General features: G+C 40.4%; 3 protein-coding genes across 24 annotated transcripts in view; 2 read left to right on the top strand and 1 right to left on the bottom strand.

The window, feature by feature from the left end:
* The window catches only part of ATP2C2 (ATPase secretory pathway Ca2+ transporting 2), a 29,940-nt gene extending 25,378 nt beyond the window's left edge, over positions 1-4,562 (top strand). For 15 of the 17 annotated variants that reach the window (XM_082063139.1, XM_082063153.1, XM_082063152.1 and 12 more), the window contains 7 exons: positions 417-583; positions 1,221-1,289; positions 1,374-1,490; positions 2,173-2,320; positions 2,869-2,964; positions 3,282-3,423; positions 4,061-4,195. In XM_082063139.1, coding sequence (XP_081919265.1) covers positions 417-583; positions 1,221-1,289; positions 1,374-1,490; positions 2,173-2,320; positions 2,869-2,964; positions 3,282-3,423; positions 4,061-4,173 — 852 coding nt within the window. In that variant the 3' untranslated portion in view covers positions 4,174-4,195. Of the gene's footprint in view, positions 1-416; positions 584-1,220; positions 1,290-1,373; positions 1,491-2,091; positions 2,321-2,868; positions 2,965-3,281; positions 3,424-4,060 lie in introns of those variants that run through there. The other 2 variants (XM_082063137.1, XM_082063138.1) reach the window with 2 other exon arrangements.
* Positions 4,369-23,934, top strand: part of KLHL36 (kelch like family member 36) — a 107,629-nt gene continuing 88,063 nt past the window's right edge. For 3 of the 6 annotated variants that reach the window (XR_014185173.1, XM_082063164.1, XM_082063156.1), the window contains exons 1-2: positions 4,369-4,395; positions 19,509-19,605. Coding sequence is in view for 2 of the 6 variants with exons in the window: in XM_082063164.1 (XP_081919290.1) it covers positions 19,570-19,605 (36 nt within the window). In the remaining 4 variants the exon portion in view is untranslated. Of the gene's footprint in view, positions 4,396-11,146; positions 11,228-12,004; positions 12,534-19,508; positions 19,606-23,934 lie in introns of those variants that run through there. The other 3 variants (XM_082063165.1, XM_082063162.1, XM_082063163.1) reach the window with 3 other exon arrangements.
* On the bottom strand, positions 6,365-17,970 carry MEAK7 (MTOR associated protein, eak-7 homolog). Its single transcript, XM_082063174.1, has 8 exons — positions 17,892-17,970; positions 15,612-15,788; positions 12,732-12,962; positions 11,853-11,997; positions 10,799-11,239; positions 9,454-9,572; positions 8,102-8,281; positions 6,365-7,055 (listed from the first exon to the last, which is right to left on the bottom strand). Exons 2-8 carry the CDS (start codon positions 15,777-15,779, stop codon positions 6,927-6,929), a joined length of 1,413 nt encoding a protein of 470 aa, XP_081919300.1. The 5' UTR covers positions 15,780-15,788; positions 17,892-17,970; the 3' UTR covers positions 6,365-6,926.

Below are 23,934 nucleotides of genomic sequence, written 5' to 3'. Positions count from 1 at the left end.
TTTACACTCCTGAAAATCCAGTCTCTTAATTCTTGGTCTAAGTTTTGTCCTCAGTGGGCTGCTGAGTCTGGCTTACCCTCAAAGTCACATACCCCGTTTCCCTGAAAATAAGACAGGGTCTTATATTAATTTTTGCTCCAAAAGATGCTTACTTTTTCACATGTGTAGCTGCTTGGACACTATTTAAATTGACTTTCTAATGACTGTAACTAGGGCTTATTTTTGGACTAGGGCTTATATTTTGAGCATCCTCAAAAATCCTGAAAAATCATGCTAGGACTTATTTTTGGGGTAGGGTTTATTTTTGGGGAAATAGGGTAGCACTTCTTCTCTTTCAATTTTATGTGCAAATCCTGTGACTGTCAACTTAATTATCTTCTCCTGGCTTCAGAACTGTCATGTCTCCACTCTCACAGGCTTTGCAGAGGACTGGTGCTGTTGTGTCAATGACAGGAGACGGCGTTAATGACGCCGTGGCCCTTAAATCTGCCGATATCGGGATCGCAATGGGAAAAGCTGGTACAGACGTCAGCAAAGAGGCTGCCAACATGATCCTTGTGGACGATGACTTCTCCACAGTAATGTAGGTTTAGCGACTTTCTTGCTGTCAGACACTTTCTCACTTCAGCTGCTTTCTGGCTGTCCATTGGAACAAGTCTACTGTGTGACTAGAAATAACACAAGACACAGGACATGGAAGCCAACGGGCAGTAAGTGGAGATACCCAGTGTGGGTCTGGCTCATTTTCAGCTGCATACATGGGAATGACTCTTTTTGTTTCCAGCAGAAGGGACAAAGCCACCTTTCATCTAAAACCCCTGGTTTCTCATTGCTGTAGCTAAGCGGGGATTTGAAAGCGCCTTGAAGTCTGAGTAGGTCATAACTTGTGCTCTCTGCTTCATCCAAGAAGCTCAGAGGAGAGACATAATTTGCAATGCTCTGTTGGTTCGTAACAGAGAGAGTAGGCAGAGTGAGGATATAAATAGGTTCACGTGCCTGCTTTGTAAGCCAAGACCTGGCCATACAAACCAGGCTTTTCAGATCTACTAGTCCTGATAAAGTAATTTTAACTGAGAAGCTGCATTGATGTACTCCTCAAGCTGAGTCTGAATTTCAACTGAAAGAAGGGCTAGAGAATACAACTCATCTTTTAAGTGTTACAGGGACCTAAATGTAAAATAGCGTGAGTGCTAGTTAATAAACTCTTCTCTCTCTTTCAGGAGTGCAATAGAAGAAGGAAAGGGAATATTTTACAACATAAAAAATTTTGTCCGATTCCAGTTGAGCACGTAAGTTCCCGTTTCCTTCAATTCCAATGAAAGAACCTTTTGGGTGAGGCCATGCAGAATAATGTCTTGTTTTGTCCTTTGTAGGAGCATTTCGGCTTTGAGCCTAATTACTCTGTCAACAGTGCTCAACCTACCAAATCCACTCAATGCTATGCAGATTTTATGGATCAACATCATCATGGATGGGCCACCAGCCCAGAGGTATGGAAGAATTAAATAAGCAAAATATTATTGGTTTTAATATGTCTGAATTTGGTTTAGGAACACAAGCCATTATGATTTCTTATCCATGTGCCAATCATTTGGTGGTTAGATAAGACAAGTTATGCTTTTGTTCCCTCAGTCCCTGCAAAAGCATTTACTTCAGTTTTACTTGAGGTTTTACTAATTCCTGTTTTATGCTGGAATCCCTTAATCATTCCAGTTTCTGAGAACGAATGGTCTTTTGTCTTGAGTGCACCACTGGCTAGTAGCCCTGCAGATCTGACTGCCAAGGGAACACTGGGTACCTAAGGGGGTATATGCCCCAAAATCATCCACCTGCTAATTACAGATACTGATAATTACAATCACTACTTCGAAAGCATGGAAGGGTTGTTGGCCACAATCTCACAGCTAGCTGTCGGTCTGGGATGGGCTACCGCTATGATACACCATGGTAGTCTAATAGATCATTTTCACAGCTTGTTATGTGAAAAAAAGAGCTTTGCCTTAAGTCTCGCTGGCAAATTTGGGGCCTTATGTAGCCCTGCCAGAATACTGGTGTCTCTCATGCTGTACTTCAAATAATTTCATCCTCCAGATGCATCCTGGTCAATCAGCAGTACCATTTCAGGATGATCTGCATTGTGTAAACATGCCCCTGTGCTTCTCTTTGAGGCAGCTTGGGAGTTGAACCTGTTGATAAGGACACCATCAAGCAGCCACCCCGATGTGTCACTGACACTATACTCAGCAAATCGTTGATCCTGAAAATCTTCATGTCAGCTGTAATTATCATCAGTGGAACCCTCTTTGTCTTCTGGAAGGAGGTGAGGAAATCTGCAGTTCTATCTTGTTCTCCTCAGGGTGCAGAACAAAGTGAAGGGCAATTTCTGAAGTGCATGGGAAGGATGTTGTAAAATACATCCAGAGGGTTAAAAAACCAGCATCAGCTCCTACCTCTCCTTCTGGCGTCTTGCGTTGCCTCCAATTTTCTATCTGAAATAGGAAAACTATTACTTGATATGGTATCAGTGCTTTAAGGTACTTTTCACCTCTAGACTTCCATAGAAGTAGAAATGCCAAGTACATTAGTACTGTAGATTGCTGTTTGTAAATAGGGACTGTTCCTATAACAGTTTAAGTGACTTAATTTAGAATAATCTTTCCTCATATTCCCCTTTAAAACATGGTTGATAAGATAATAAACTCAACAATTAGCAGAGAGAAATTAATGCTATCTCTAATAGATTTATTCCTTTGCTTTACTACACTTCAAATTGACTGAGGTCATTAAGGAGAATATTTAATTCACCCGTTGAACTGATGTATTTTTGTAAGGCTTAACTGACCCCTGAATTTTGACATGTGCTTTCAGAATCCAAAAAGTGGCATAACTCCTCGAACCACAACAATGACTTTTACCTGTTTTGTGTTTTTTGACCTCTTCAATGCCCTGACATGCCGCTCTCAGGTGAGATCGCTCTGTCAGCAAAACACCACCATTAGAATTCTAGTATTTTGCACAGGAAGGGTTTTTTTAAAAATGTCATTTAAAGCAGCATGATTTTTATCTTCTTTATAAATAGTTGTCTGTCATAGTTCAACTGTAATTACACTTTGAATTATGTAGCTCTAAATTAGCATTCATGTAACTTCAAAAAGTGAAGAGTTTACATGCAAAGAAACAGTGTGACATTCAAGTACCAACAGGAGGGTGAGAAATGTTACCTCTTTTTTTTTTTTTTTTTCTTTTTCTTATTTCTTTTTTTTTTTTCTCCCCTTCTCTAGACAAAGCTGATCTTTGAAATAGGGTTTTTTCGAAACCGCATGTTCTTGTATTCTGTGCTCGGGTCATTTTTGGGACAGCTGGCTGTTATATATGTCCCTCCTTTACAAAAAATCTTCCAGACAGAGAACTTAGCAGTGCTCGGTAAGTTGCAAAATAAACAATATATTTTGTCTTTAAAGCCACTTTAAAAAGCAGATGGGATTGCCAAACTGTTATATGATAGCTCCCAGCAGATTGCTGGTAGGGACAATCAATCAACAGCTCCCATACCTATATATATATATACATATATATATATATATACACAAATAGTACTAGTATTTAATTATATTATCCTGCCCAAGGTTTTGAATTTTGATTTACTGCACATAAATGCATGTAAGTGCAGACATGCCAAGGTTTTCTACGAGCTCTGTGTGATGATATTTCTTTACATAAATCTATGTAGAACCATTGTGCAGTCAGTATATTTTGCAAAAGCGGGGTAAACGTTCCCTAGCTGAAGCACAATGAGCGTTTTACCATTTTAATCCAAGCAAACTCTACCACGCTGCTTTGTGTTGCATCTGCATTGGGCCCTTCGTTAGAAGCAGGGCTCAGTGATCCCAAATTATTGACATAGAGGTTACCACTCAAGTGGATGATTCCAGCAGCCTGTACGGCTACTCCTTGTTTACCACCTTCATTTCTCTGATTTTACACCTGGCAAAAGCACAGCCAGGCCATGCTACGGAGTTACACCAGCACAAACATCACTCGCTCTGTTTCCCCTCGGCAGACCTGCTGTTTCTCACCGGACTGGCTTCCTCCGTTTTCATCGTGTCCGAGCTCGTCAAACTCTGTGAGAAACGCTGCTGTGGAGCAGAGCACGCAAAGGGATGTCATAACTGATGCAAAAGTCCCTCTAAAGATGCGCTTGGAACGGAGCCGTGATGCTGGATAATCCAAATGCACCGTTTTCTGATGCCGCGCATCCTTTTTGAAGATACTCAAGTGAATCTGTACCAACAATTCTTCCTGCTGTAGAGTTTGTTCCTTCTACACGGTCTACCTAAGCTGTCTGAGCTGCCTACAGAAAACTCTGGAGTGGCTCCTGTTTTAAACCAAGATCAGGTATATTTTTATAACATTGATCTATATGTCAAGGATGCTGTGACAGTCCCAGATAAAATAACGCAGTTTCACACCTGTACAGAAAAAGCTATTGTGCATAAATTCAAATTTTATTTATTTAAATCAAAATGATTTTTACTAATAAAATCTACATTTTTAAAATGTTACTGACGAATGTACGAATGAAAGTCTTGATTTAGACCCGTCCTTTAATATTAAGTCAGAATGGAAAAGACCTCACTAGTAGTTCTTTTCCTAGAGTCAGTTATAGCGTTTCTAGATTCCCAGATATCCAGCCTCGATTCAGCAAGATGCTCAAGGAAACTGTGGGGAGACATCACACAAAGTGTGAGGAGCTGAAGTGCCAACCCTTATTTATTTTATGTCAAAGAAAACCTGGCCATTGAAATATTTTTGGTGAAGAGCAGCTTCATGCAATTCACCCGCCTCACATATATGCTGCAAAAGTGGCTGCTCACCCTGATTTTTAAAAATCTGTGCAAAATGTTTCAGCCCTCAAAGAAAAGTCCCTGCCTTGTAATAGAAGGAAAATAAATTCTAGTTGCTTATTTTACGTGTAACTGCAGAAATTCAACTGTCTCATGTCTGTATGTCTTCCACTTCAAATATTTAGTATTCTTAGTGCCTAAGTGAAGAAAATCCCTGAGACTTATGGTGGGAGTTTGAGAATGTTAAAACAAAAGCATCACCCACTTACAGAGCATCAGGTACTTGCTGCCTATATAGCACTCCCTAATTTGAACCATTTAAAATACTTATTACTATACACAGAGAAGAAAATTATACAAAAGTATCAGTGTAATTGTTTTAATGCTTTGATTTTTTTCTGTGTGTTACAAACTTGGGAGACTATTTGGTTAATTTAAGCAAATACAAAGACATTAGCTCAGGCCTTTCACAGCATACTCTGTACTGGAACAAACAGTATATATGCCCCAATAATTAGTAGAGGCAGCATACAAAATTTACAGTTGAGTTCTAGGATGCCAGGCTGGATTGATTTCTTCATGCTCTCCTTTCAAGGCTAAATTCATATTCTTTAATAAATTTTTTTAAAATGGGATCTACATTAAGGCACAAGTGCAGATTATTCAGAATATTCAAATTCAGTTCTCCATGAAAAACATCATGTAGAGGAAAAAAAAAGAAATAATTTGAAGGAAGGCTACATGACGAGTAATCACAGTAATTTTATAGACTGTAACAGCATATTTTTTGCTCTAAGCTGCACAGAAGACGAACTGATGTCAGGACAAAGGGGACTTGACACAGTCCTGCTCCTTAGGAGGAGAAAGACTGACAATCATACAGACTAATAACCAAAAATTGCTGAGCTAGAAATGACAGTCCCTGGTAGAAATTAGGGTTATTTTTTTACACATAGAATTAGCAACGTCAAATAATTACTGAGAGTAATTAGAAAAAGTAGAAAAAGCCCTGAGTACAAGAGCCCTGACAAAACTGGTGCTGACCGGTGAACCCAACAAACCAGAGCAAACCCCAAATCCAACAGATACATTTCACATCGAGGGCATTTTTTTCCATAATACAGTAATGATTGTGTGGAAATAAAATGTACAGCAGCCTTCTTTAAACATGTTACAGACATAACATGATGATCGTTTTTTTACAAGATGCCTGTTCCAAATTAACTGTGGATGCTTCTTACTTAACCCTTTTTTACAGCTTGATCTTTTACTCCAGTCTCTAGTGAGGCTACTGAAGAAGTTACATTCCCTAAAGAACTTCTGCTGGAGGTTATGGCCCATTCTTAGGATAAATACATCTGAATGACTCCCAGTGGTTCTGTTCTTCTAAGCAACAGGCAAATTTCTGCAGGAATCTTTTAAATGAAATGCACTAAGGTGTAGTGTGACATTATAAAACTGTCTACTTAGCGTTTCGTACATCTCACAGTCCATAAAGAGTAACATGCTGAAAATCTGACTTAGAAAACAAGACATTTAATGCTTCAACTGGAGCAATGCAAATTAATAGCATCCTTCATACGGAAACACATGGAGTATTCTATGTTTAGCAATGTAAAACATCATTACAATTTGCAGGCTACACTGAGTAATTTCATTGCATGCAAATAAATATGTACAGTTGAGGTATAAGAACCTTAATCAGTTTCTTGAACAGGCTTTAGATAAATACATATAAATTCTCCAAGTCAGTAAGCCGTACTGTCAAAAGCTACATCATATTATGTATGCAGATCTATCAGGAATGCTAGCAAATTCATATTCAGCTAGAACTTAGAGATGTCTAATGATTAGGTATTAAGTTAATTTTTCAGTTCTCCCCAAACAAAACCTTTCAGCCAGGATATTGTATTGCACCTAAATATTACATAACTACAAGGCTTGAGCTTCATCCAAGATAAATGGGTAAATGTTAGGATTAAAAAATGAGGGAAAAATACCCTGTCCAAGGAACATTAACACCCAGGATTGAAAAAAAAAAAAAAAAGGTTTTCATGTTACTGTGATTCTTTCAGTTTTCTTTCAGTTGTCATCATCATCATCCTCTCCAATAGGTTCTCGCAGACCTTCGCTGTGACGACTTCTTCCAGTCATTTCTAATAAGGCCTGAGCCTCAGGATCTGCATCCAGGATAGTCTTCTTACCTTTTGTCTTCAAAACAGAAGAAAGTATAGTCAATTTAAAATGTCATTATGAATGAATCAATATCAGGTTAAAAGACAGAGACAGATTCAAAAGTCCACAAGTAACCTGGTTTGCAAGGTCATCATAATGACACATATGCACTTTCCAAGTAAAGCATTTAAGATTCACTGGGATACATCAAACAACTTTCATTGCAGTTACCCAAAATAGTCATAAAATTTTCCTAAGATGACAGTGAACTATTTCAAGTCCATTCGGGTTACAAGCCAGTCAGAACATCCTGGTTAACTTGACCTCAGCTTCAAGTGCAGATGCGAATTTTTTTATAAAGAAGCGATTCGAGTACAATTCAACATTGTTTGTAAACAATTTGTTCTATTTAGAGCTATGTGTCTTCTGAACAGACAGAGCACATGAATTTAGTATGAAAAGAAACAAATTAAAAACAAACAAGCCAACCCACAAACCACCACTAAAACAGGCAGACCAGATAGTTTAATAAGATAATAAATTACAGGGACAAAGGACACTGGAAAGAGGTCTCCTACTTATTCCCAGAAATAAACCAGGTGCACAAAGACTAGCATAAATCTATTGATATAAATTTACTGTAAAACTATAGTAAATTCAAAGTTACTGATAAATAAATACTTTCCTGAACTACAGAGAACTATGTATTTACTTTTGAGCTTCCAGTGCTTGCATTCTGTTTTACAAATACTGGGTTTTAATGAACCCCTCCAAGGAGGTTCCTTGTGGAGACCATTCCTCAATATCAGAAAAGCCTTTTGAAATTCAGAACAAAGTACGGCTCTTATGACTGTACCATTTCACAGTTCCTGATGTTATTTCTTGTTGACAGCCTCAATAATTCCACCAGTTTTGCCATTTACTTGCTACAAAATATATGGCATCACAGGACCAGTTAAAGAAAATATTCATTCCAATGGAGAGATAACATTTAATCAGAAAGCTGTCACTGCAAGTTTTGCGTTTGCATTTCCCGTTCCAATCAGGACACAATTTCACAGGTTTCAGGTTTGTTCACCTACCCCTGCACTTTCAGGGACGTCTCCCACTGCCCAAACTTCCATGGCATCCAGTGTAAAATCCTCTTTGGCTGCCAGCTGGGGGCTGTTGTAGGTGGTACATCGAGGTTTGGCTTTGCTGTGTCCCTTCCCGTAGTCACTGTCTATCCAGAGTCCGAAGTAACCGTGTTGTCCCCCCATCCCCTGAGAACAAAAGCCACACACTAAACACTTGCAGCACACACAAACCAGACTGAGCAAGTTCTGAAACCTAGAGTATAAATCACTATTTTCAATATCCATGCCACACTTCTATGGGTAGGTGGAAAAGGGTTTGCTGAGTGAACGTGGGCTTCCGTACCAAAATCCAGGATTCCTGAAGACAAGAATTTACCTGATACTGCCCTCCCTCTGTGCTTTACAGAGTACCAGTATCTGCAAGTAATTCAGCCAGAAATTTAGCTCACTGGCTTTTGTTTATTGACTAATCATTCCATTTTAAACAGGGTGAAAGTGCTCAGTTTTGCTGCCTCTTTTCCATTTAAAAGTACCTACAGAAACAAACAATATAATGCTATTTGCTTTCTTTAGAGCAAATTTACTCCAGACTGCTGCAATTCTCAAAGTTATGGGCATATAATGCCACAAAACTGTACAGCACTTTCCAAAACAGGCAACGTGTTGTAGCTCTGTGGAAACTCCTCTGCATCTGGAGAGCTCATTTGTGGTCTTGAATAAAAGGAGCTTCTGCCATTGTCATTACACAGCAGCAGCCACCTACATGCGATTCTTTAATTCTGTCGGGCTTTCTCAGCCTTCCATAATTTAAAAAGCAGTTAGTGTAGCAGTGAGAATAGCCAGTGGAAGGATCTTTAATTACACAGATCAACCAGCTTGTGCTGCTTCAGTGATGTGGATACCTGCAGTCAGTTTTTCAGACAATAGAGACAACGGCCACAAGGGCTTCTGTGATAACCAGACTTGGCAAAAACATTTCTCCCCTGAACCTCCGTAAATCTAATCTACATAAAACCCACCTGCTAGGGTCAGACACAAATAAACTCTATGTTAGTTGATTCAGTACTTCACTATACATATCAACTGTAAAGAAAAGTATAGAGTCTAACCAGTATTGTAAGTGCTTATCCATGATTACCCGTAGTTCACACTTTACACTGATGCTTTAATGCAAAAAACAGAAAAAAAAATCCTCTTACTAAAAGTGTGGCACAAATAGCGCAGAGAACAGATGAAAACTTCCTCAGAGAATAATAAGTGGAATAAATCTGCTCACAGTAATAGAAGCAAATAAAACAAAACACTTCCAAACACCAGCCATGAATTCCATTTCCATACTGTCATTTCTTAATACTTACAAGTCCATTTGGCATTGTTTGTTGGTGATGGTTCAAATACATGTAGTGGTCATTATACCCTGTGTATGTGTATACAGCAACAGAGGGGAAAATGGAAAACAGAAAGCACCTGTTGTCACCTGTAAACAGAAAAGTATCTGAGGTCAGACAACCAGCCAAGCAATAACTTGCCTACAAATAGGATAGGAAAAAAATATTGAAGAAATGCAGCCGGATAAATCAAAGACAGCAGCTGCAATCTCAGAAAGCCAATACCTATCTCTCATCACGATCTAGACCTATTGTTTATTCTCAGTTAACTCTGTGCAAGGTCACAGAAATCAATGTGATTCTATGGCTGTGACCAGGGGCAGAGTCATAGGCATGACTAGTACATTATAATGCTGTGTAAGGGTTCACCCATCACAGACTTGTGTTGTATCATCTAAAACCAGCCAACTGCTACCCCCGTACAAACCGACACCCTTAGTTCTGACTATATTGGCATATGGATCAGTTTAGATTATTTAGAGCACAATTTTCATTATGCCGAGTTTGGTATTTAGAAAGACCCGTGGTGTGATTGGCCAGTATGCTACATGTGTTATTCTAGCAGGAGAAAATACAAGACAAGTGTTGTGTAATCAATATAACCTAATATTATATTAACTAACTTGAGTGCTAATATCAAGTACTAAGTATAGGAATTGAATTTTTAACGTAGTAAAAGTGAGGATTCCCAGGAGGACAGATCATCCAGAGTCCATAATTTCTTTTCAGAAAGCCATCACAGAAGTTCTTTCTGAAGAGTTACAAAAAAACCATCTCTTCTCCCCAGACGCTTCAAGGCAACAAAAAGTTTATCTTGTCCAAAGATACTGCTGGATTTTAAAAGGGAAACAAAGCCAGTGCAAAAATGTCAAGAGGCTTAACGTGGTGCTTGGCTCAGCTGTTCTGAGATGGAAGATTGCCATCTGCTGGACATCAATTTAAACTCTAATTCATCATCTATGCTGCGTTTCCTTCATTTTCATTTCATTTTCAACCTATGCAGCTACAGGGGTTGATAAGATTTCACTGAAAACTTGTTCCATGATAAGTAAGTCCAGCAATTTTAAAAGTCTTATCCAATAACAGACAAATTATAAACCTTAATCAGTAATATGCCCCACTGGTTACAAAGCAGAAATAACTTGGCATGTCTATTTTTCAAAAATTAGTGTTATTTTTGCAACAGGAAAATACACTTGGAAGTATAAGAAATACTGTGTGTCATTAACATAAAATGACAGTATCCATTAAGTGGACAGAATAAATAATGTTTACCAGATCCATGAGATACTAGAAAAAGAGAAGTGAGTTTTACCTTGAAACTGTGGCTTCACCTCCCAGGAGTGAGATGCAAACCCACCAAAGATATAACCATCCGAGTCCTTTAAGATCACTATGCAAGGACCTTTGTTCACTATATGCGCACATAACTGTGAAAAGCTTTCTCCATGGAGCTTTGAAGAAAATAAAAGCTGCCACTTGTGCTGTAGCTCTGCAGGCAGATGGGAGTTGATGTATATGATGGATGGGATGTCAAACAGACTGACAAGTCCTCTTCTCTTGATGCCTTTGCAGACTGGAAGCAGGTTGAGAATGTCTTTGGTTTGATCTGGGAGAGAATGCAGAACATGGAAGCCTTGCCTGATAACAACGCTGAGGAAAACTGAGATCTGTGGAACTCGGTACACCCAATCCTCAATGGCATTTTGATCAAAATGTGCCTCCATCAGCTGAGGACCCGCAGGTTTTGTCCCATCTAAATAATAAGATACACAGGAACAGTAGTTAATTCTCCCAGTCTGGAAAATAATCAGTTGACTTTTAGGTGTAAACACAATATTCCGTTATTTCAATTGACGTGAAACCGCATATGAAAGCAGCCAGTGACAGTAAAGTGTCAGCCGTATGAAGCAGATCTTAGAATCATAGAATGGTTTGGGCTGTCACAATTAAGGAACACGAACTCCTAGTTATAACTTACGACATGTTCTTTCCAGGACAGTAACATCTATTATTACAACAGTGCAAAGATAAACCAATGCTTTGTAAAAGGACATGCAGTCATAAATACGTGCACATGCATCTAAATGCCTGTCGTTTGCAAACCAGGTATTTGCAAAATAGACGTGTTCTATGAAAAATAGTTTTGCATGTCAGCTTAAACTGCAACTTCAAACCAAAGCTCTCCTGAATTTAGTGGAGAAAGTTGGTAAGGTAAAATAAATAGAATTCCCCAGTCATTCACAAAGCACTAGGTTTGAAATACTGGTCTCACCATTTAATTTCAAATATGTGACCCGAAGAGAAAAATTCTTGTGAGATCATGAGCTCTCTGCTGTTCTGGGATACACGACATCAGTGCTGCTTACCTGCAAGCTTCAGTTCTGAAAGCAGCTGAGAAGCCAGAGCCTTTACGCCACTTGCAGAATCCCTGGTGTTCTCCAAATCCCAACCTTTCAGCTCCTTCCTGTAGTTCAGTACATGGACGACAGACATGATCAGATCCTCTGTGAACTGAAAAGGTTAAAACATCATTTTGGCATTTCTTAAATAAAATTGCTAAGAGCTTCAAAGGATTTTCTGAAAATAAAGTCGAGTAGTACTGATGCTGTACTAATTCCAATGGCAGAAGCATATTTTCTCATGATGAGTCAGAAGTAACAGAAACGCTCTTTCAGTGTCACAAGTCTTGAAAGGTATCCTTTTTCAAGATATTTTGCACATGTTACTTCAGAAAGCATCTCCATAAAATGTGGCATCAAAGAAGGAGGGGAGATCCAAATTTTGCAGTGGCGGGAGCTGCCAGTAAATTACTGTTTTGTGAGAACCTACTCTTCCACCTTGCAAGCTACGTATTTGATTCACACATCTCTGCTCCAGCTAAAGCTCTAGAAAGCATCTTGCTCACTTCCCAGAAGCACCAGCCACACCAAAGCCATTGCTGACTCTTAAATATAACCAGGCTCTGCACCCTCCAGTGACCCTGTGAACCACCAGACAAAAAACAGTCAGTGCCCTCCGCAAAATCCAGATCCTGATTCTCAAAGCAGGTGAGTCAGCAGGGAAAAGCCCGCAGCCGAAATATAGCCTGGTTTGCCTACACTGTTTGTCCCAGATCAGAATTTAGTGGTAAAAGAGATTTTAAAAATACAAAATTCAGGAATCCCTGTGCTGAATCTTGCACTCTAAAAATTACCCAGCTCTGTTCTCTCACTGTCCCCCCAACACACTTTTAACTGCCTCTTTACCTCTTGGATTTGCTTCCCCTTTACAGGCCCTTGTGTCTTGGAGATCATTCTCATTATTATGGTAATCTTTTCATCTGCATTCCCTTTTAAGAGGTTTGACATAAAAATTACAAACTGCTCCTTAGCAATGCGTTCACTCAGCCCGGATGATTTCCCAGTCAGGTCAATACTTTTCATTCCACTGTATAACCGAACAGTCATTTGCTCTGGTATTGGCTCCCGCAGATAGGCCTGCAATGGGAAAAACGGCAAAGAACACATTTTACAAATGAAGAATAACTAATATATTCCAGCTAATCTGTGCTGAGATATACTGCTGTGAATGAAGGATTTCAATAGCAAGTATCTACTATCAGCAACAAACTTATATCAAAGGACTGTTTTCCCAAGAGAAAAAAAAAAACCCTATTTTTATAGAATCTCCTTCCCAATCACTATTTAGCGATTTAAGTTGATACTGTTTTTCTACAAATGCCATGGACTTTTAAAAAAATGTAAAGTGTTAACAGAATATTAGCAAAAGATTTCCATATGATAACTCCATTGTAAAGGTTTACGACTCTGCCAATTCAACATTTAAAATTGTGTTTTAACTCTGCTTTTGATAGTGGAGCTCACAGATACTTAAAAACAAAGAGAAATTAAAGGTTTTTTCCATATCTCACCTTTGGCCTCAAGACAATGCAGGCAATGTGTTTAACCCTATATGCACATGTAGAAACAATTCTCAGAAGTTTCCCTCTGCATAGCAACATCTAATTCAAGCACAGAACAAAACTGAGATCACCTGATTTTTATAAGGCATCCCTGATATTTCAACAGTCAAAATCAAAACTTGTTCATCCAAACTGCACGACTGGCCCTTTGAATTGAAATTGAACTGATATATTATACAGCATCATACATCACAATGCTGTGGGAAAGATCTGACTCTGGATTCAAGAAACTTTCACAGTGTTCAAGATAATTATATGGTTTAAAAATAAATCATTTAAAATACATCCACACACTAAGAGATGATTACACAGTATCTTCACAGCACCAAGCACTGTCCATAAAACCAGACTTGACTCTGATATTGAGGGGTGTAACCCAGCGGGGACTATGCCAAAATCAACAGAGCTCCACCTGCGTGCAAGCACTCCAGCTCTACTTGGTGGAGCTGCTACTACCGATCTATCGCTGGCTCAATGTGGCTCCTGTTGGAGCCACCGGGGGCCGTTCCTATTCAATGTTAATGGCTGTTGCGGTGCATATAGGGTGAGATCCAATATGCCAAGCTCTCTCATGCTTTTGTTGACGTCAGTGCTAAAACTCCCATTGATTTCAGTAGAAGCAGAATTAGTAGCCACAGTCTTGCACAACAGAGTGCTTCATTTTGAGGGAGGGATGGTCACAGGTGGTACAGCTGTCTTTTAGAGGCTTTCTGAAAGTGCTACATGATACTGAAGTGAGACAAGCAGCAGGGAACAATTAAAAACACTATTCTTGAGGGCTTTTTACTTCCCACTGCAGTATTACCCACCTATTCCCTACCCACCACTAACTTCACTGCACTGTCTTGTTACAACTATTCCAATCAACAGACGCAGGGTGCGAAAAAAAGACTGGAAAAAAAGGAATCTTTAATAAGTGTCTAACAGACTCACACCTCTGACAGTTTACAATCCTTGTCTTAAATGGCTCCAAGAAAGTATCTAGAGATACTTGCTCTACCTGCTTTCCAAGCTATGCAGGGCAGCCTGTTCTGGTCTAGAAGCCACGTGGTTTCCTTCTAGCAAAGCGCTGAGCCTAAGCAGAGTATATGAGGTTACGTTTGGGGCCTTGTCAACATCACCAGACTGTTGCTAGATCAAATCTGCCACATATCAACCCAGCTCAGACATGAGCATAGACACCTACAAGGCAATAGTCCCTGCACTACAGGCAGCCTTTCGAAAGATTTTAATTTAAATTAGCAAACAAAAAGGCAGCAAGGGAAAAGACAAACGTTCAAACGTTGCATTGATCTAGAGGTGAAGACAGAGAACTTCTTCCACGTCCCAGTCAACTAACAGACACCAAGGACCAGGTTCTTGGATGTATTACGGCTGAAAAGCTGAGCAGCAGCAGCACTGTTTCCAAACTGGTGATAGCTCATAAACGGCCCAGCTATAGAAAGGCTAAAGCTGGTCTGCATGCAGATGCATTGCTATATACCTTAAAATAACCTGCTGCTTTCCTTGGGTTTTAATTTGATTCCATTAACTGTGTAACATATATAAAAATGAACTTTTAATACTACATTAATTTGGCCACTTGGTTCCTGCCTAACTGAAGTTATCAAGCATTGCAACAAATAACTTTCCTCTTCTTTCTTGATTAGAAAATGAATGCAAAGTTAATCAGAAAGCATAATGTATGTTAATTGCCTAAAACACGGAACTACAGCTTAATCAAGCAAATTTGAGTTCTCTCTTTTTAATGCAAGTGAAAAGATTAAAGACGGTGATGCAATTGAGGGAGAGATACAACGAAATACAAATCGACTTTATGACAGCTTCTCAAGAAAATGTCTACACAATCACACACTATAGACTCCAGGGAGAAGAATATTCTTCCCATTTTTCACGTGTCTGTAAAAATATTTTCACCCGTCCCAACTTAGTTCAGAATCAGGAAAGCTGTAAATTGACCCAACAGTGCAATTTAGGAGATAAACACCATACTGAAAGTCACTATGCATGTTAAGCTGTAAGAAAAAGCTAAATAGCCATCCTGCCCCAAAATGTTAAGTATTGAATCCTTTAAAAGTAACCTTTGCCACGTCTTTAGATTCTTTCTGGAAATATGTTTAGTGCACCACATCCCAGATATATCAGGAATAATAAATTGTCTTGCCTGTAGTGCTGCCAGAGTGACAGTTTTCTTTGTAGCTTTGCCATTTTTTGCTCCAGCTGAGCCACTCGATCCTGATAAGGTATCAAATACTCCATCAATGTCAGACTGCTCCTCAGGAAGAAATCGGGAAAGGTGATTCTGATAGGCATTGCTTTCTGCATTCCCCATCTTTTCAACCTGGAGCAAAGGAAAAGGAATTTAAAAATAACAACAACAACAAAACAGTAAACACAAAAAAGGTATCACAATGGCCATGAAAAATATATCGAACAAGCTAACATACCAGTGGAAGTTTTACAAGAACAGCAAATTACCAGCCTTCAAGGAAACTATCAAAACTACTGTTTAGTCTCTGTATTCACTGAGACTTACTGAACTTGAAGAACATCCGTGAACAGTAACTATACTTTAAAAAATGACAGTCCACCAGCTCTTTGCTAAAACCACCCTGTCTACCAATTCAAACCTCATACAAGTCTTATAAAATGGAAAAACCAATATGATTGAATGATTAAATTAGCTTGTACAAAGTTAGCATGAGTCTGTCAGCCAGAATACATCAGTAACATGAAGGGAATAGCTGATTATGGATTATTTATGACATATTATGCTACATCCTTCTGATGCATTAACGGACTGAAGCTCAGTCTGCCAATAATGTGGCATTAAAACACCATCACTGTAAAGTCTCTGACATGAGAATGTTTTTTATAAGGACACAGTACAAAAAATCATTCAAAAAGCTGCCAAGAAACACAGTGACAAAAACATTTAGGAGGTTGAACCAAGACATCTCAAAAACACAGAGCTTCACATGAAGTCAATAAATTGTTGAGAGCTGGTATCCATAGAATTAAGGTTGGTGGGGGAGTACTTTGGGGTTTTGTTTGATTGTTTTTTTCTTTGTTTTACACATTTAATGGCACAACTATCATTTTTCTCACTGTCTCAGCATTCACCTGCATTGTGAAGATAATTTTTTAATGTTGTCTGGGCCATGGGCTCTGGTTTCTCCCTAGAGCAGCACAGCATGGACCCAACAGTGCCACAGCGGGGCCTGAAATCCCAAATTTTCACCATGACCACAGTGACAGTCAACCCTGTAAATAACCTTCCTATCTATCTGGGGTAGCCACACGATGACAATATAAAAAATACAAGCAGAATGAAACACCCTTTTGTGGCTTTCTTTCCACATACTCCACAATCTTTCAGGCACCTGACTTTTGGTTCGGGATTCCCAGCTACACAGAAATCTCCATCTGCAGCCAAGCCTGTCACACGGCCCTCCAGCAGCTTCAGAAGGGCTCTTTGTTTAACATAATCCAACCTTTCCGTCATTAACTGGTGTTCAGTTTGATAAATAACTGTGCATAAGAGGCTGAGTTGGGGCTTCTTTACCTACACTGAACAGTTCAGGCCCCAAAATCTTGTTTGCCTATGAGGAAGACATGGATTGTGGGGTAAACACCGAAGGTGTAAGGAACGTTTAACGAAGGAATGTTGTTTTTACAACTGATCTGGTACCTGACTCCAGTGGGGGAGAAGGACTGAGAGACATCAGACTATGAATCGTTGATGTAAAACAAAGTCTCTTCAAACTAACCCCAGAGTGCAAACTGATTACTGTATTTAAAAAGTTCAGCTAGGGGGAAGGGTAACCAAAGAGCCAGGAATCCATATTTTAAATAAATCAACAAGGGGAGGGGGTTGCTAGATGAATGAGATAGGTAAACTGAGGCATGGCTGGGTAGTCTGTGAACCCTGAAGTACCAACAGATGGGGAACAGGGGGAGAATTTGTGGTCGGGATTTCAAGGACATAAGCAGGGTTTTTTTGCCCTACTCCGTGTGCCTGCCTTTAGGTAGAACACCCGGTCTTGCAAAATGGTTAATAAAATATGCTTTGCTGGGTGATCCTGCCTGGGCCTATTATATTGGCAAGGTAATTGTTTCCTACAAGGAAAATGTGGATCGTGGGGTAAACACCAAAGGGTTAACAGAAACGGCTGTAACCTGGAAGACAAACCGTGGAGACATTATTAATTTTAGCGGCGAAACGCTTGAGAAAAGGGGTTTCTTGGCCGCTCTCAGCCCGGGGAAACACAAGCACAGGCGGGGGCAGGCGAGCTCGGTCCAGGGCCGCCGTTTGCCATTTGCCCGGTTTATTTCCCGGTATGCTCAGTCCCCTCCCTCCCCATCCCCTTGGCAGCAGCCCTGGCATGTCCCTCCCCATCGCGACGACAAGGCAGAGCGTGAGGCCAGAGGCTCCGGTGCTTACCGGCAAGACCCCTCTCGCCCCCTGGATCGGCACTTGGATTTGTAACACCCGGGCCCGGCGCTGCAGGGCCGGCCGGCGGGGGCGGAGCGCGGCGGGGATGGCGCCGAGCGGTGCCCGCCCCTGGGGCGGTGGTTGGGGAGGGAGCGGCGGGAAGGGGAGAGGCGGGTGTGGAGGGAGGGGAGGAGGCGGCCTGCGAGCTCCTGAGCCAGGCGAGGCCAAGATACGAGCAGGGAATTGATCGTCCCCTTGTGCTCGGCGCTGGTGGGGCCGCACCTCAGAGACTGTGTTCAGTGTTGGGCCCCTCACGCCAAGAAAGCCCTTGAGGTGCTGGAGTGAGTTGAGAGAAGGGAACGGAGCTGGTGAGGGGCTGGAGCACAAGTGTGATGGGAGCGGCTGAGGGACCTGGGGGGTTCAGCTGGAGAACAGGAGCTGAGGGGAGACCTTCTGATCTCTGAACTGCCTGAAAGGAGGTTGTAGTGAGGAGAGGTCAGAGTCTTTTTATTGAGTAACAAGTGATAGGATGAGAGGAAATGGCCTCAGGTTGCACCAGGGGATGTTTAGATTGGAAATGAGAAAAAAATTCTTCACAAGAAAAGGTTGTGAACAGGCTGCCCAGGGCAGTGGTGGAGTCGCCATCCCTGGAAGGGTTTAAAAGATGAATAGATGAGGCTCTTAGGGACACGGTTTAGTGCTAGAGTTAGGTTACGGTTGGACTCAATCTTAAGGGTCTCTTCCAACCAAAATGATTCTGTCATTCTATGACCCTTCTCCCTGAGGGAACCTTTCTCTCTGAGAACACATGGCCCTAAAACGTGGTTCAAAAAGGTGGTGAAAATTCAGAGTTGTAGCTGGGACAGACTGACCACCCTCAGCGGCCTTTGTCAGAGCTGAAGTGCCCGGGTGCCCGGTGCTGAAGCGGTTTTAAAAAGTGCCAGGCAGGTCCTAGAAGGGTCTGTGGGTGAAGGCATTGCTGGCTCTGGTTTGTGCTGGAAACAGCTCTTGGCTTTTGGGAAGGAAAAAGGTGTGTGCCTGTGTGTAATGAATACACACACATACATGTCAATTTCAAGTTGGGCTCTGGTGAATTTCCATGGGAACAGGGAGTGAGTGGAGAGGAAATGGAAAAACTTGTCAATGAATAGGTTAAACTTCTCAATGAATAGGTTAAGCTCCTCAATGAATAGGTTAAACTCGTCAATGAACGGGTTAAGCTTCTCAATGAATTCGTTAAAATTCTCAATGAATAGGTTAAGCTTCTCAATGAATTGGTTAAACTTCTGTCTTGTGGCTGGCAAAATCACCCCAGTCTGCAGGCAGACAAAAATGTTGAGGGACAAACGCAGGGTTACGGGACAGCGCTGAGGGACCGGCCGTGCCTTCAGTCAGAGATGTAAATACTTAGGAGAAAAATTATAGCTTCAGTGGTTACAAAACTGGTCCCAGAACTCACATTTTCAGATCAACAACTTTCCATCTCAGTTGTGTTACTGCAGCAGCGCTCCCCTTGTACTTCCAGCTACAGGGTTTGATTTCTGTAATACATCAAGGCCTTTGCCTTCGTAGCAGTGACACTTTGTTTTTCTCTGGTTCGTCTGACTCCGGTTGGTTTGTTTGCAGGCGCAGCTTGGCGTGAAGGCTAGAAAGCCAGGGGGAAGATACGCAGATTCCCAAAAAGCTGATGTTTGCGTTCCTGCAACCAGATACCATGGGCCAGGTTAGCAGCTTTGATATTTAACTTGCAGTAATACTCTGATCAGTGTGTTTTCCATAGAAAGCATTTATGTTCTTTCATACATGCAAAAGAAAGAAAATGAGCTGTACTAGCCACGGCAGAGCTCCCTTTTTTTTCTCCCGTTCTTTTGCACCAAGGAAAAATCCTGATAAAGTTCAAAAAGATCCTTTTTTTTATTTTTTAAAATCTTCATGATATGCAAAACTTCATAAAAACCTGTAGAATATTTTTCTTGTTGCCAGCTCAGAGTTAGAAACACATTGACCAGAATTCCAAGATGGTCACATTTGAATAAACAGATACTGATTCAGATTCGTTATGAGCATCATTAGAGCCACGGAATTTAACCAGCTTGTATCAGCAGGAGCAGGACAAGGTGGGTAAAGCCTGAGGAAATGAATGTGATGTCCATGTAGTGTGAACGCAAATTCAGCAAACCTCTGATGGAAACTGCTTGAGACTTATTTGTCCACACGATGGCATCGTATGTTTAGAAAGTCAGATCTGGGGCCTGCCCTGCGTGCTCCAACACTCTTCAAAGTGCGTTTTGATTCCCATGTTTATAGACTGCATGTGCATAGAAGTAAAAGCTCTTATGAAAAATTAGCTTCATTCCTTTCCCATTAACTCTGCAAACATAATATGGACCACGAGGACAAAACTCTGTTCTTGGTGAAGCTCCCGGCCTGGGCTACGTAAACAGGTCCTGGAAAAAGTCTGCTGTGATGACTTGGTTTATATCAGTATTAATGAATATATGATGCCTGAGGAGAAATATGAAACATGCTGAATAAGAAAAGCAAAGATTTTAAATTTAAGTTAGGTTTTCTTTATTTTTAAAGGCTAGTATTTCTGTGGATGTATTGTTTCACATGCAATTGGATTATTTTGGAGTTTTTTTAAGGCTTCCATTTCATACTGTAGCTTTGCCTGTAGGATGTTTTTCAGTCTGGAAATATAGGAGTAGAGATTCTGGTCTAACTGACCTTTTGCTAAGACTGCCGGCCAGCCAGCTAAGACTGGCTGTCAGACTGGCTGCCCAGTATCATCTTCACAAACATATGGTGACTTCCTGACCTCTCTTTTAACTATTGAGCTCAGAACCAGTCAAAAGCTACTGAGGGGTAGTGGCCTTCCTTAGCTCCAAGGAGCCACTTTTGCAGAGAAGGTGTGTGCTGCTTCACCCTCTTTAATTCAAGTCTTGCCCATTTGTAACAGAGGTGACTCTGCAAACTGTGGCTTTATTTGCCCCTGCCTGTCAATCTAAACAGAGCTTCCTGCTGCTGCTGGATGGGCTTTTGTCACTTGCCTGTAGCACAGGGCTGTAATCTGCAGGGTAGACTTACTCTTAAAGCCACAAGATGCTAACGCTAAATCGCATAGATTATGCTCCTGCCGGGGAGGGAATTTCCAGGTCACAGGCTAACACCTTTTCATAGCCTTTTTGCACTGAGAGTGTAGAAAGTCAAGCTAGAAACCTGGTCCGTAAGGATAATAGTTTGCAACACTCTTCAAATGACTGGTCACTTCCTTGTGCTCAGATGCTCTAGCTGTACTAGTTTGGTGTCTCACTTTGTTTCTGCCAGTAAGAAAGAGAGAACACACTAAGAAGCCTTTTAAGGACATTGCAGATTAGACTTGTATATAAAAAAAGAGGAAGAAGGCACAAGAGGGTTCTGGAAACAATTGTAGCTAATTTTGTGAGCTACTGATAGATGTGTATTTCTTTGCAGAGGGAAAAAACCCACAAAGCCCCAAACTATTTTATTTAAAGCACTGTATACTTTTGACTTGCATAAAATGGACTAGGTTCTGTTTTATTAGTTTGCCAAGATTATAGAAAATCTAAATGGCCTTAGGTCTAGGTAATTCTAATAATGCACTGTTTCAGTTAAAGGAAATTATTGCAAGGTAGCAACCTAGAATATAAATTATGAGCTGAGCAGCTGTGTGTTTATATCAAGCACATCTGTCTTACTCAGGCTATCTTTAATTTTTTTTTTTTTTCCTATCTTGACTTAGAGCAAAGGGAAATTTTGTGGCATTTTAGTTACATTATATTCCAGAATTCTGACCTTTGCAAAAGAGGTCAAACTCGACCTCGTGGAAACATCACAGTTAAATTATAAAAGATCCTTGTTCATATTTTAGGGTCTAGTGAACACCAAAGTCATTGTACCTCTTCTTAATGCCGTTAGGCTCTGTGTTTCCTGTTTTGATTGTAGACTTGAATTTTTACAAGCCATCTACAGTCACAGAAAGAGAAATCCTGCAAAAATGTTGGTAATTTGATGAAACTAGTTGTAGGCTGAGCCCACTGATCACCTTGTAGTGTGACCTCAGCACAAAATTCCTTTGACTTTAAAGGGTATAGTCCAAACCTGCACTCTGATGCCCTTTTATATACGTATTATTCAGCTCTGCATTTAAATGGCTGCTGTGACAGCTGTAACCTTGAGGTTACTTACCTGATGTGTCTTCTGGTTTTTATGGGATTGCCATATATGGCTGAACGAAAGAGTCTGACTGTAATCAGAACTGCGTTACTAGGTAGTCACAAAGGAAGTTCTGGGTTTTGCAAGTCTCTGCACTTCCCTTTACAAAAACCTCTGCTTGCTAGTAACCAAATCCCTTCTATAAAAGGAGAAAGAAAGGGTGCAGTGAAGAGGTGAATCTGATTATGGGTAAAGATGGTAACATGCAGTATCTTAGAAAATGTACTTACAGTAGGATAAAAGCGTCATGTCATAGCCTATTAACTGAAGGAAAGCATGTTGTCACCAAGATGCAGTCTCTGTCTAAAGCAAAACTGCGATGTCTGACTTTACTAAGCTAAATGGTAGTATGTCTTGCATGTATATTGATCATAAAGATTACTCTGGGCTGTGGACTAGATCCTGGTGACTGGAAGAAATGCAGGACCCATAGTAAGGGGAGAATATTAATTTCTTGCAGGCTGCCCTGGCCTTGTCTTCCTTTCCATCCTGTATTATTCTATGATTCAGAGATGTTTCATGGGAAGAGCTAGGGGCAATTATTAAATGACTACATCACACAGTCAAAAGGTGGGATCATTTATGTGTGAAAACATTATAGGGCTTATGAATGGAGCACTAATGAAGGTCTGAGATGTCAACCATCCTGACTTATGGACTCCACAGTACTAAAAGAAATTAAAAACAAGCTCTCTGACATGAGGAGAAGAGATGCCTTTGTTGCTTCTACTTTGGGAGAATTTGGAGGAGGACGTCACTCTTTTGTTATCCAGATTTTCTTTATAAAAATCACTGCAAATAATCAGTTAGCCTAAATACATATATAGTCTAACAATCAAAAATGTTGAATTAGGACCGACTTTATTGTTCTTAGAAGAGATTTATAGAAAGGAAAAGCTGGTTCCAATGTCTTTTACAAATCAGCTTGCTTTCAGTTTATTGAATATAGGAAGTGCAGGGCAACTGAAATATGAGAGAATATCGTTTGGGTCAGATATTCACAAGATATATGCATAGGCAGCATAGCTGTTTATATAGCTGCTCCTGCTGAGCCTACAATTGTGATTGTTCATGCAAATGAGAAATATGACTGTGCATCAAACTGGAACAATATCCGTCTAATTCAGGCTGAGGGGGGATTCACTTGGCAGGGAGAATTTAGCCAGAAGGCTTGTCTGAAGTCCTGTCCACTTCTGCAGGTTGTGTGGTGAAACTATCAGGCCTTCACATGCCCCAGGTTGTCAGGCTCGTGCTGCTCTGAAGCTGATACCAGTTGAAACTGGAGAGTTCCCAGTTGATCCAGTGATAAGACTAGCTGACAAGCTGTCCCAAACTCTGGCATTTCTCAGTTTTGGGGTGCTTATGTTGGCCATTTTAACATTCTTTTAATGTAGGTTGATATACAACACTTATTTCCTAACAAGGCCTGTGGCTCAGGTTGGAGTATGAAATCTTATTATTTAAGAAACCACCTGCTATAATCTTTGTATAAACTAGAGAAAATTTAACAGGGCAAATAAACCTTAACAAAGGAACCTTCTCCATGAAATATGCAATCTGTGATACTCAGAAACAGTACACAACCATATCTGTTTTTTTTCTGCTTAGCTCAGGCCTAGTTTGAATTAAATACACCAGATTATTTACTGCATTACCTAACTGGTTTGTATTGTTTGCAAAGGTTTGTAATCTGTGTTTAGTAAAAGCTGTAGAGGAGCAGAGCAAGTCTGTAACTGAATAAAGGAATCAAATGGGAGAGTTCCATCTCTGACTGAATATCAACAGCCCTTGTTTTTGTTTCTTTTTCATTTGTTTT

This window comes from Streptopelia decaocto, assembly GCF_964273445.1.
Source record: "Streptopelia decaocto genome assembly, chromosome: 11".
Lineage (NCBI taxonomy): Eukaryota > Metazoa > Chordata > Aves > Columbiformes > Columbidae > Streptopelia > Streptopelia decaocto.
Note: the sequence above shows the minus strand (reverse complement) of the source record. Positions and strands in the feature narration are given on the sequence as shown.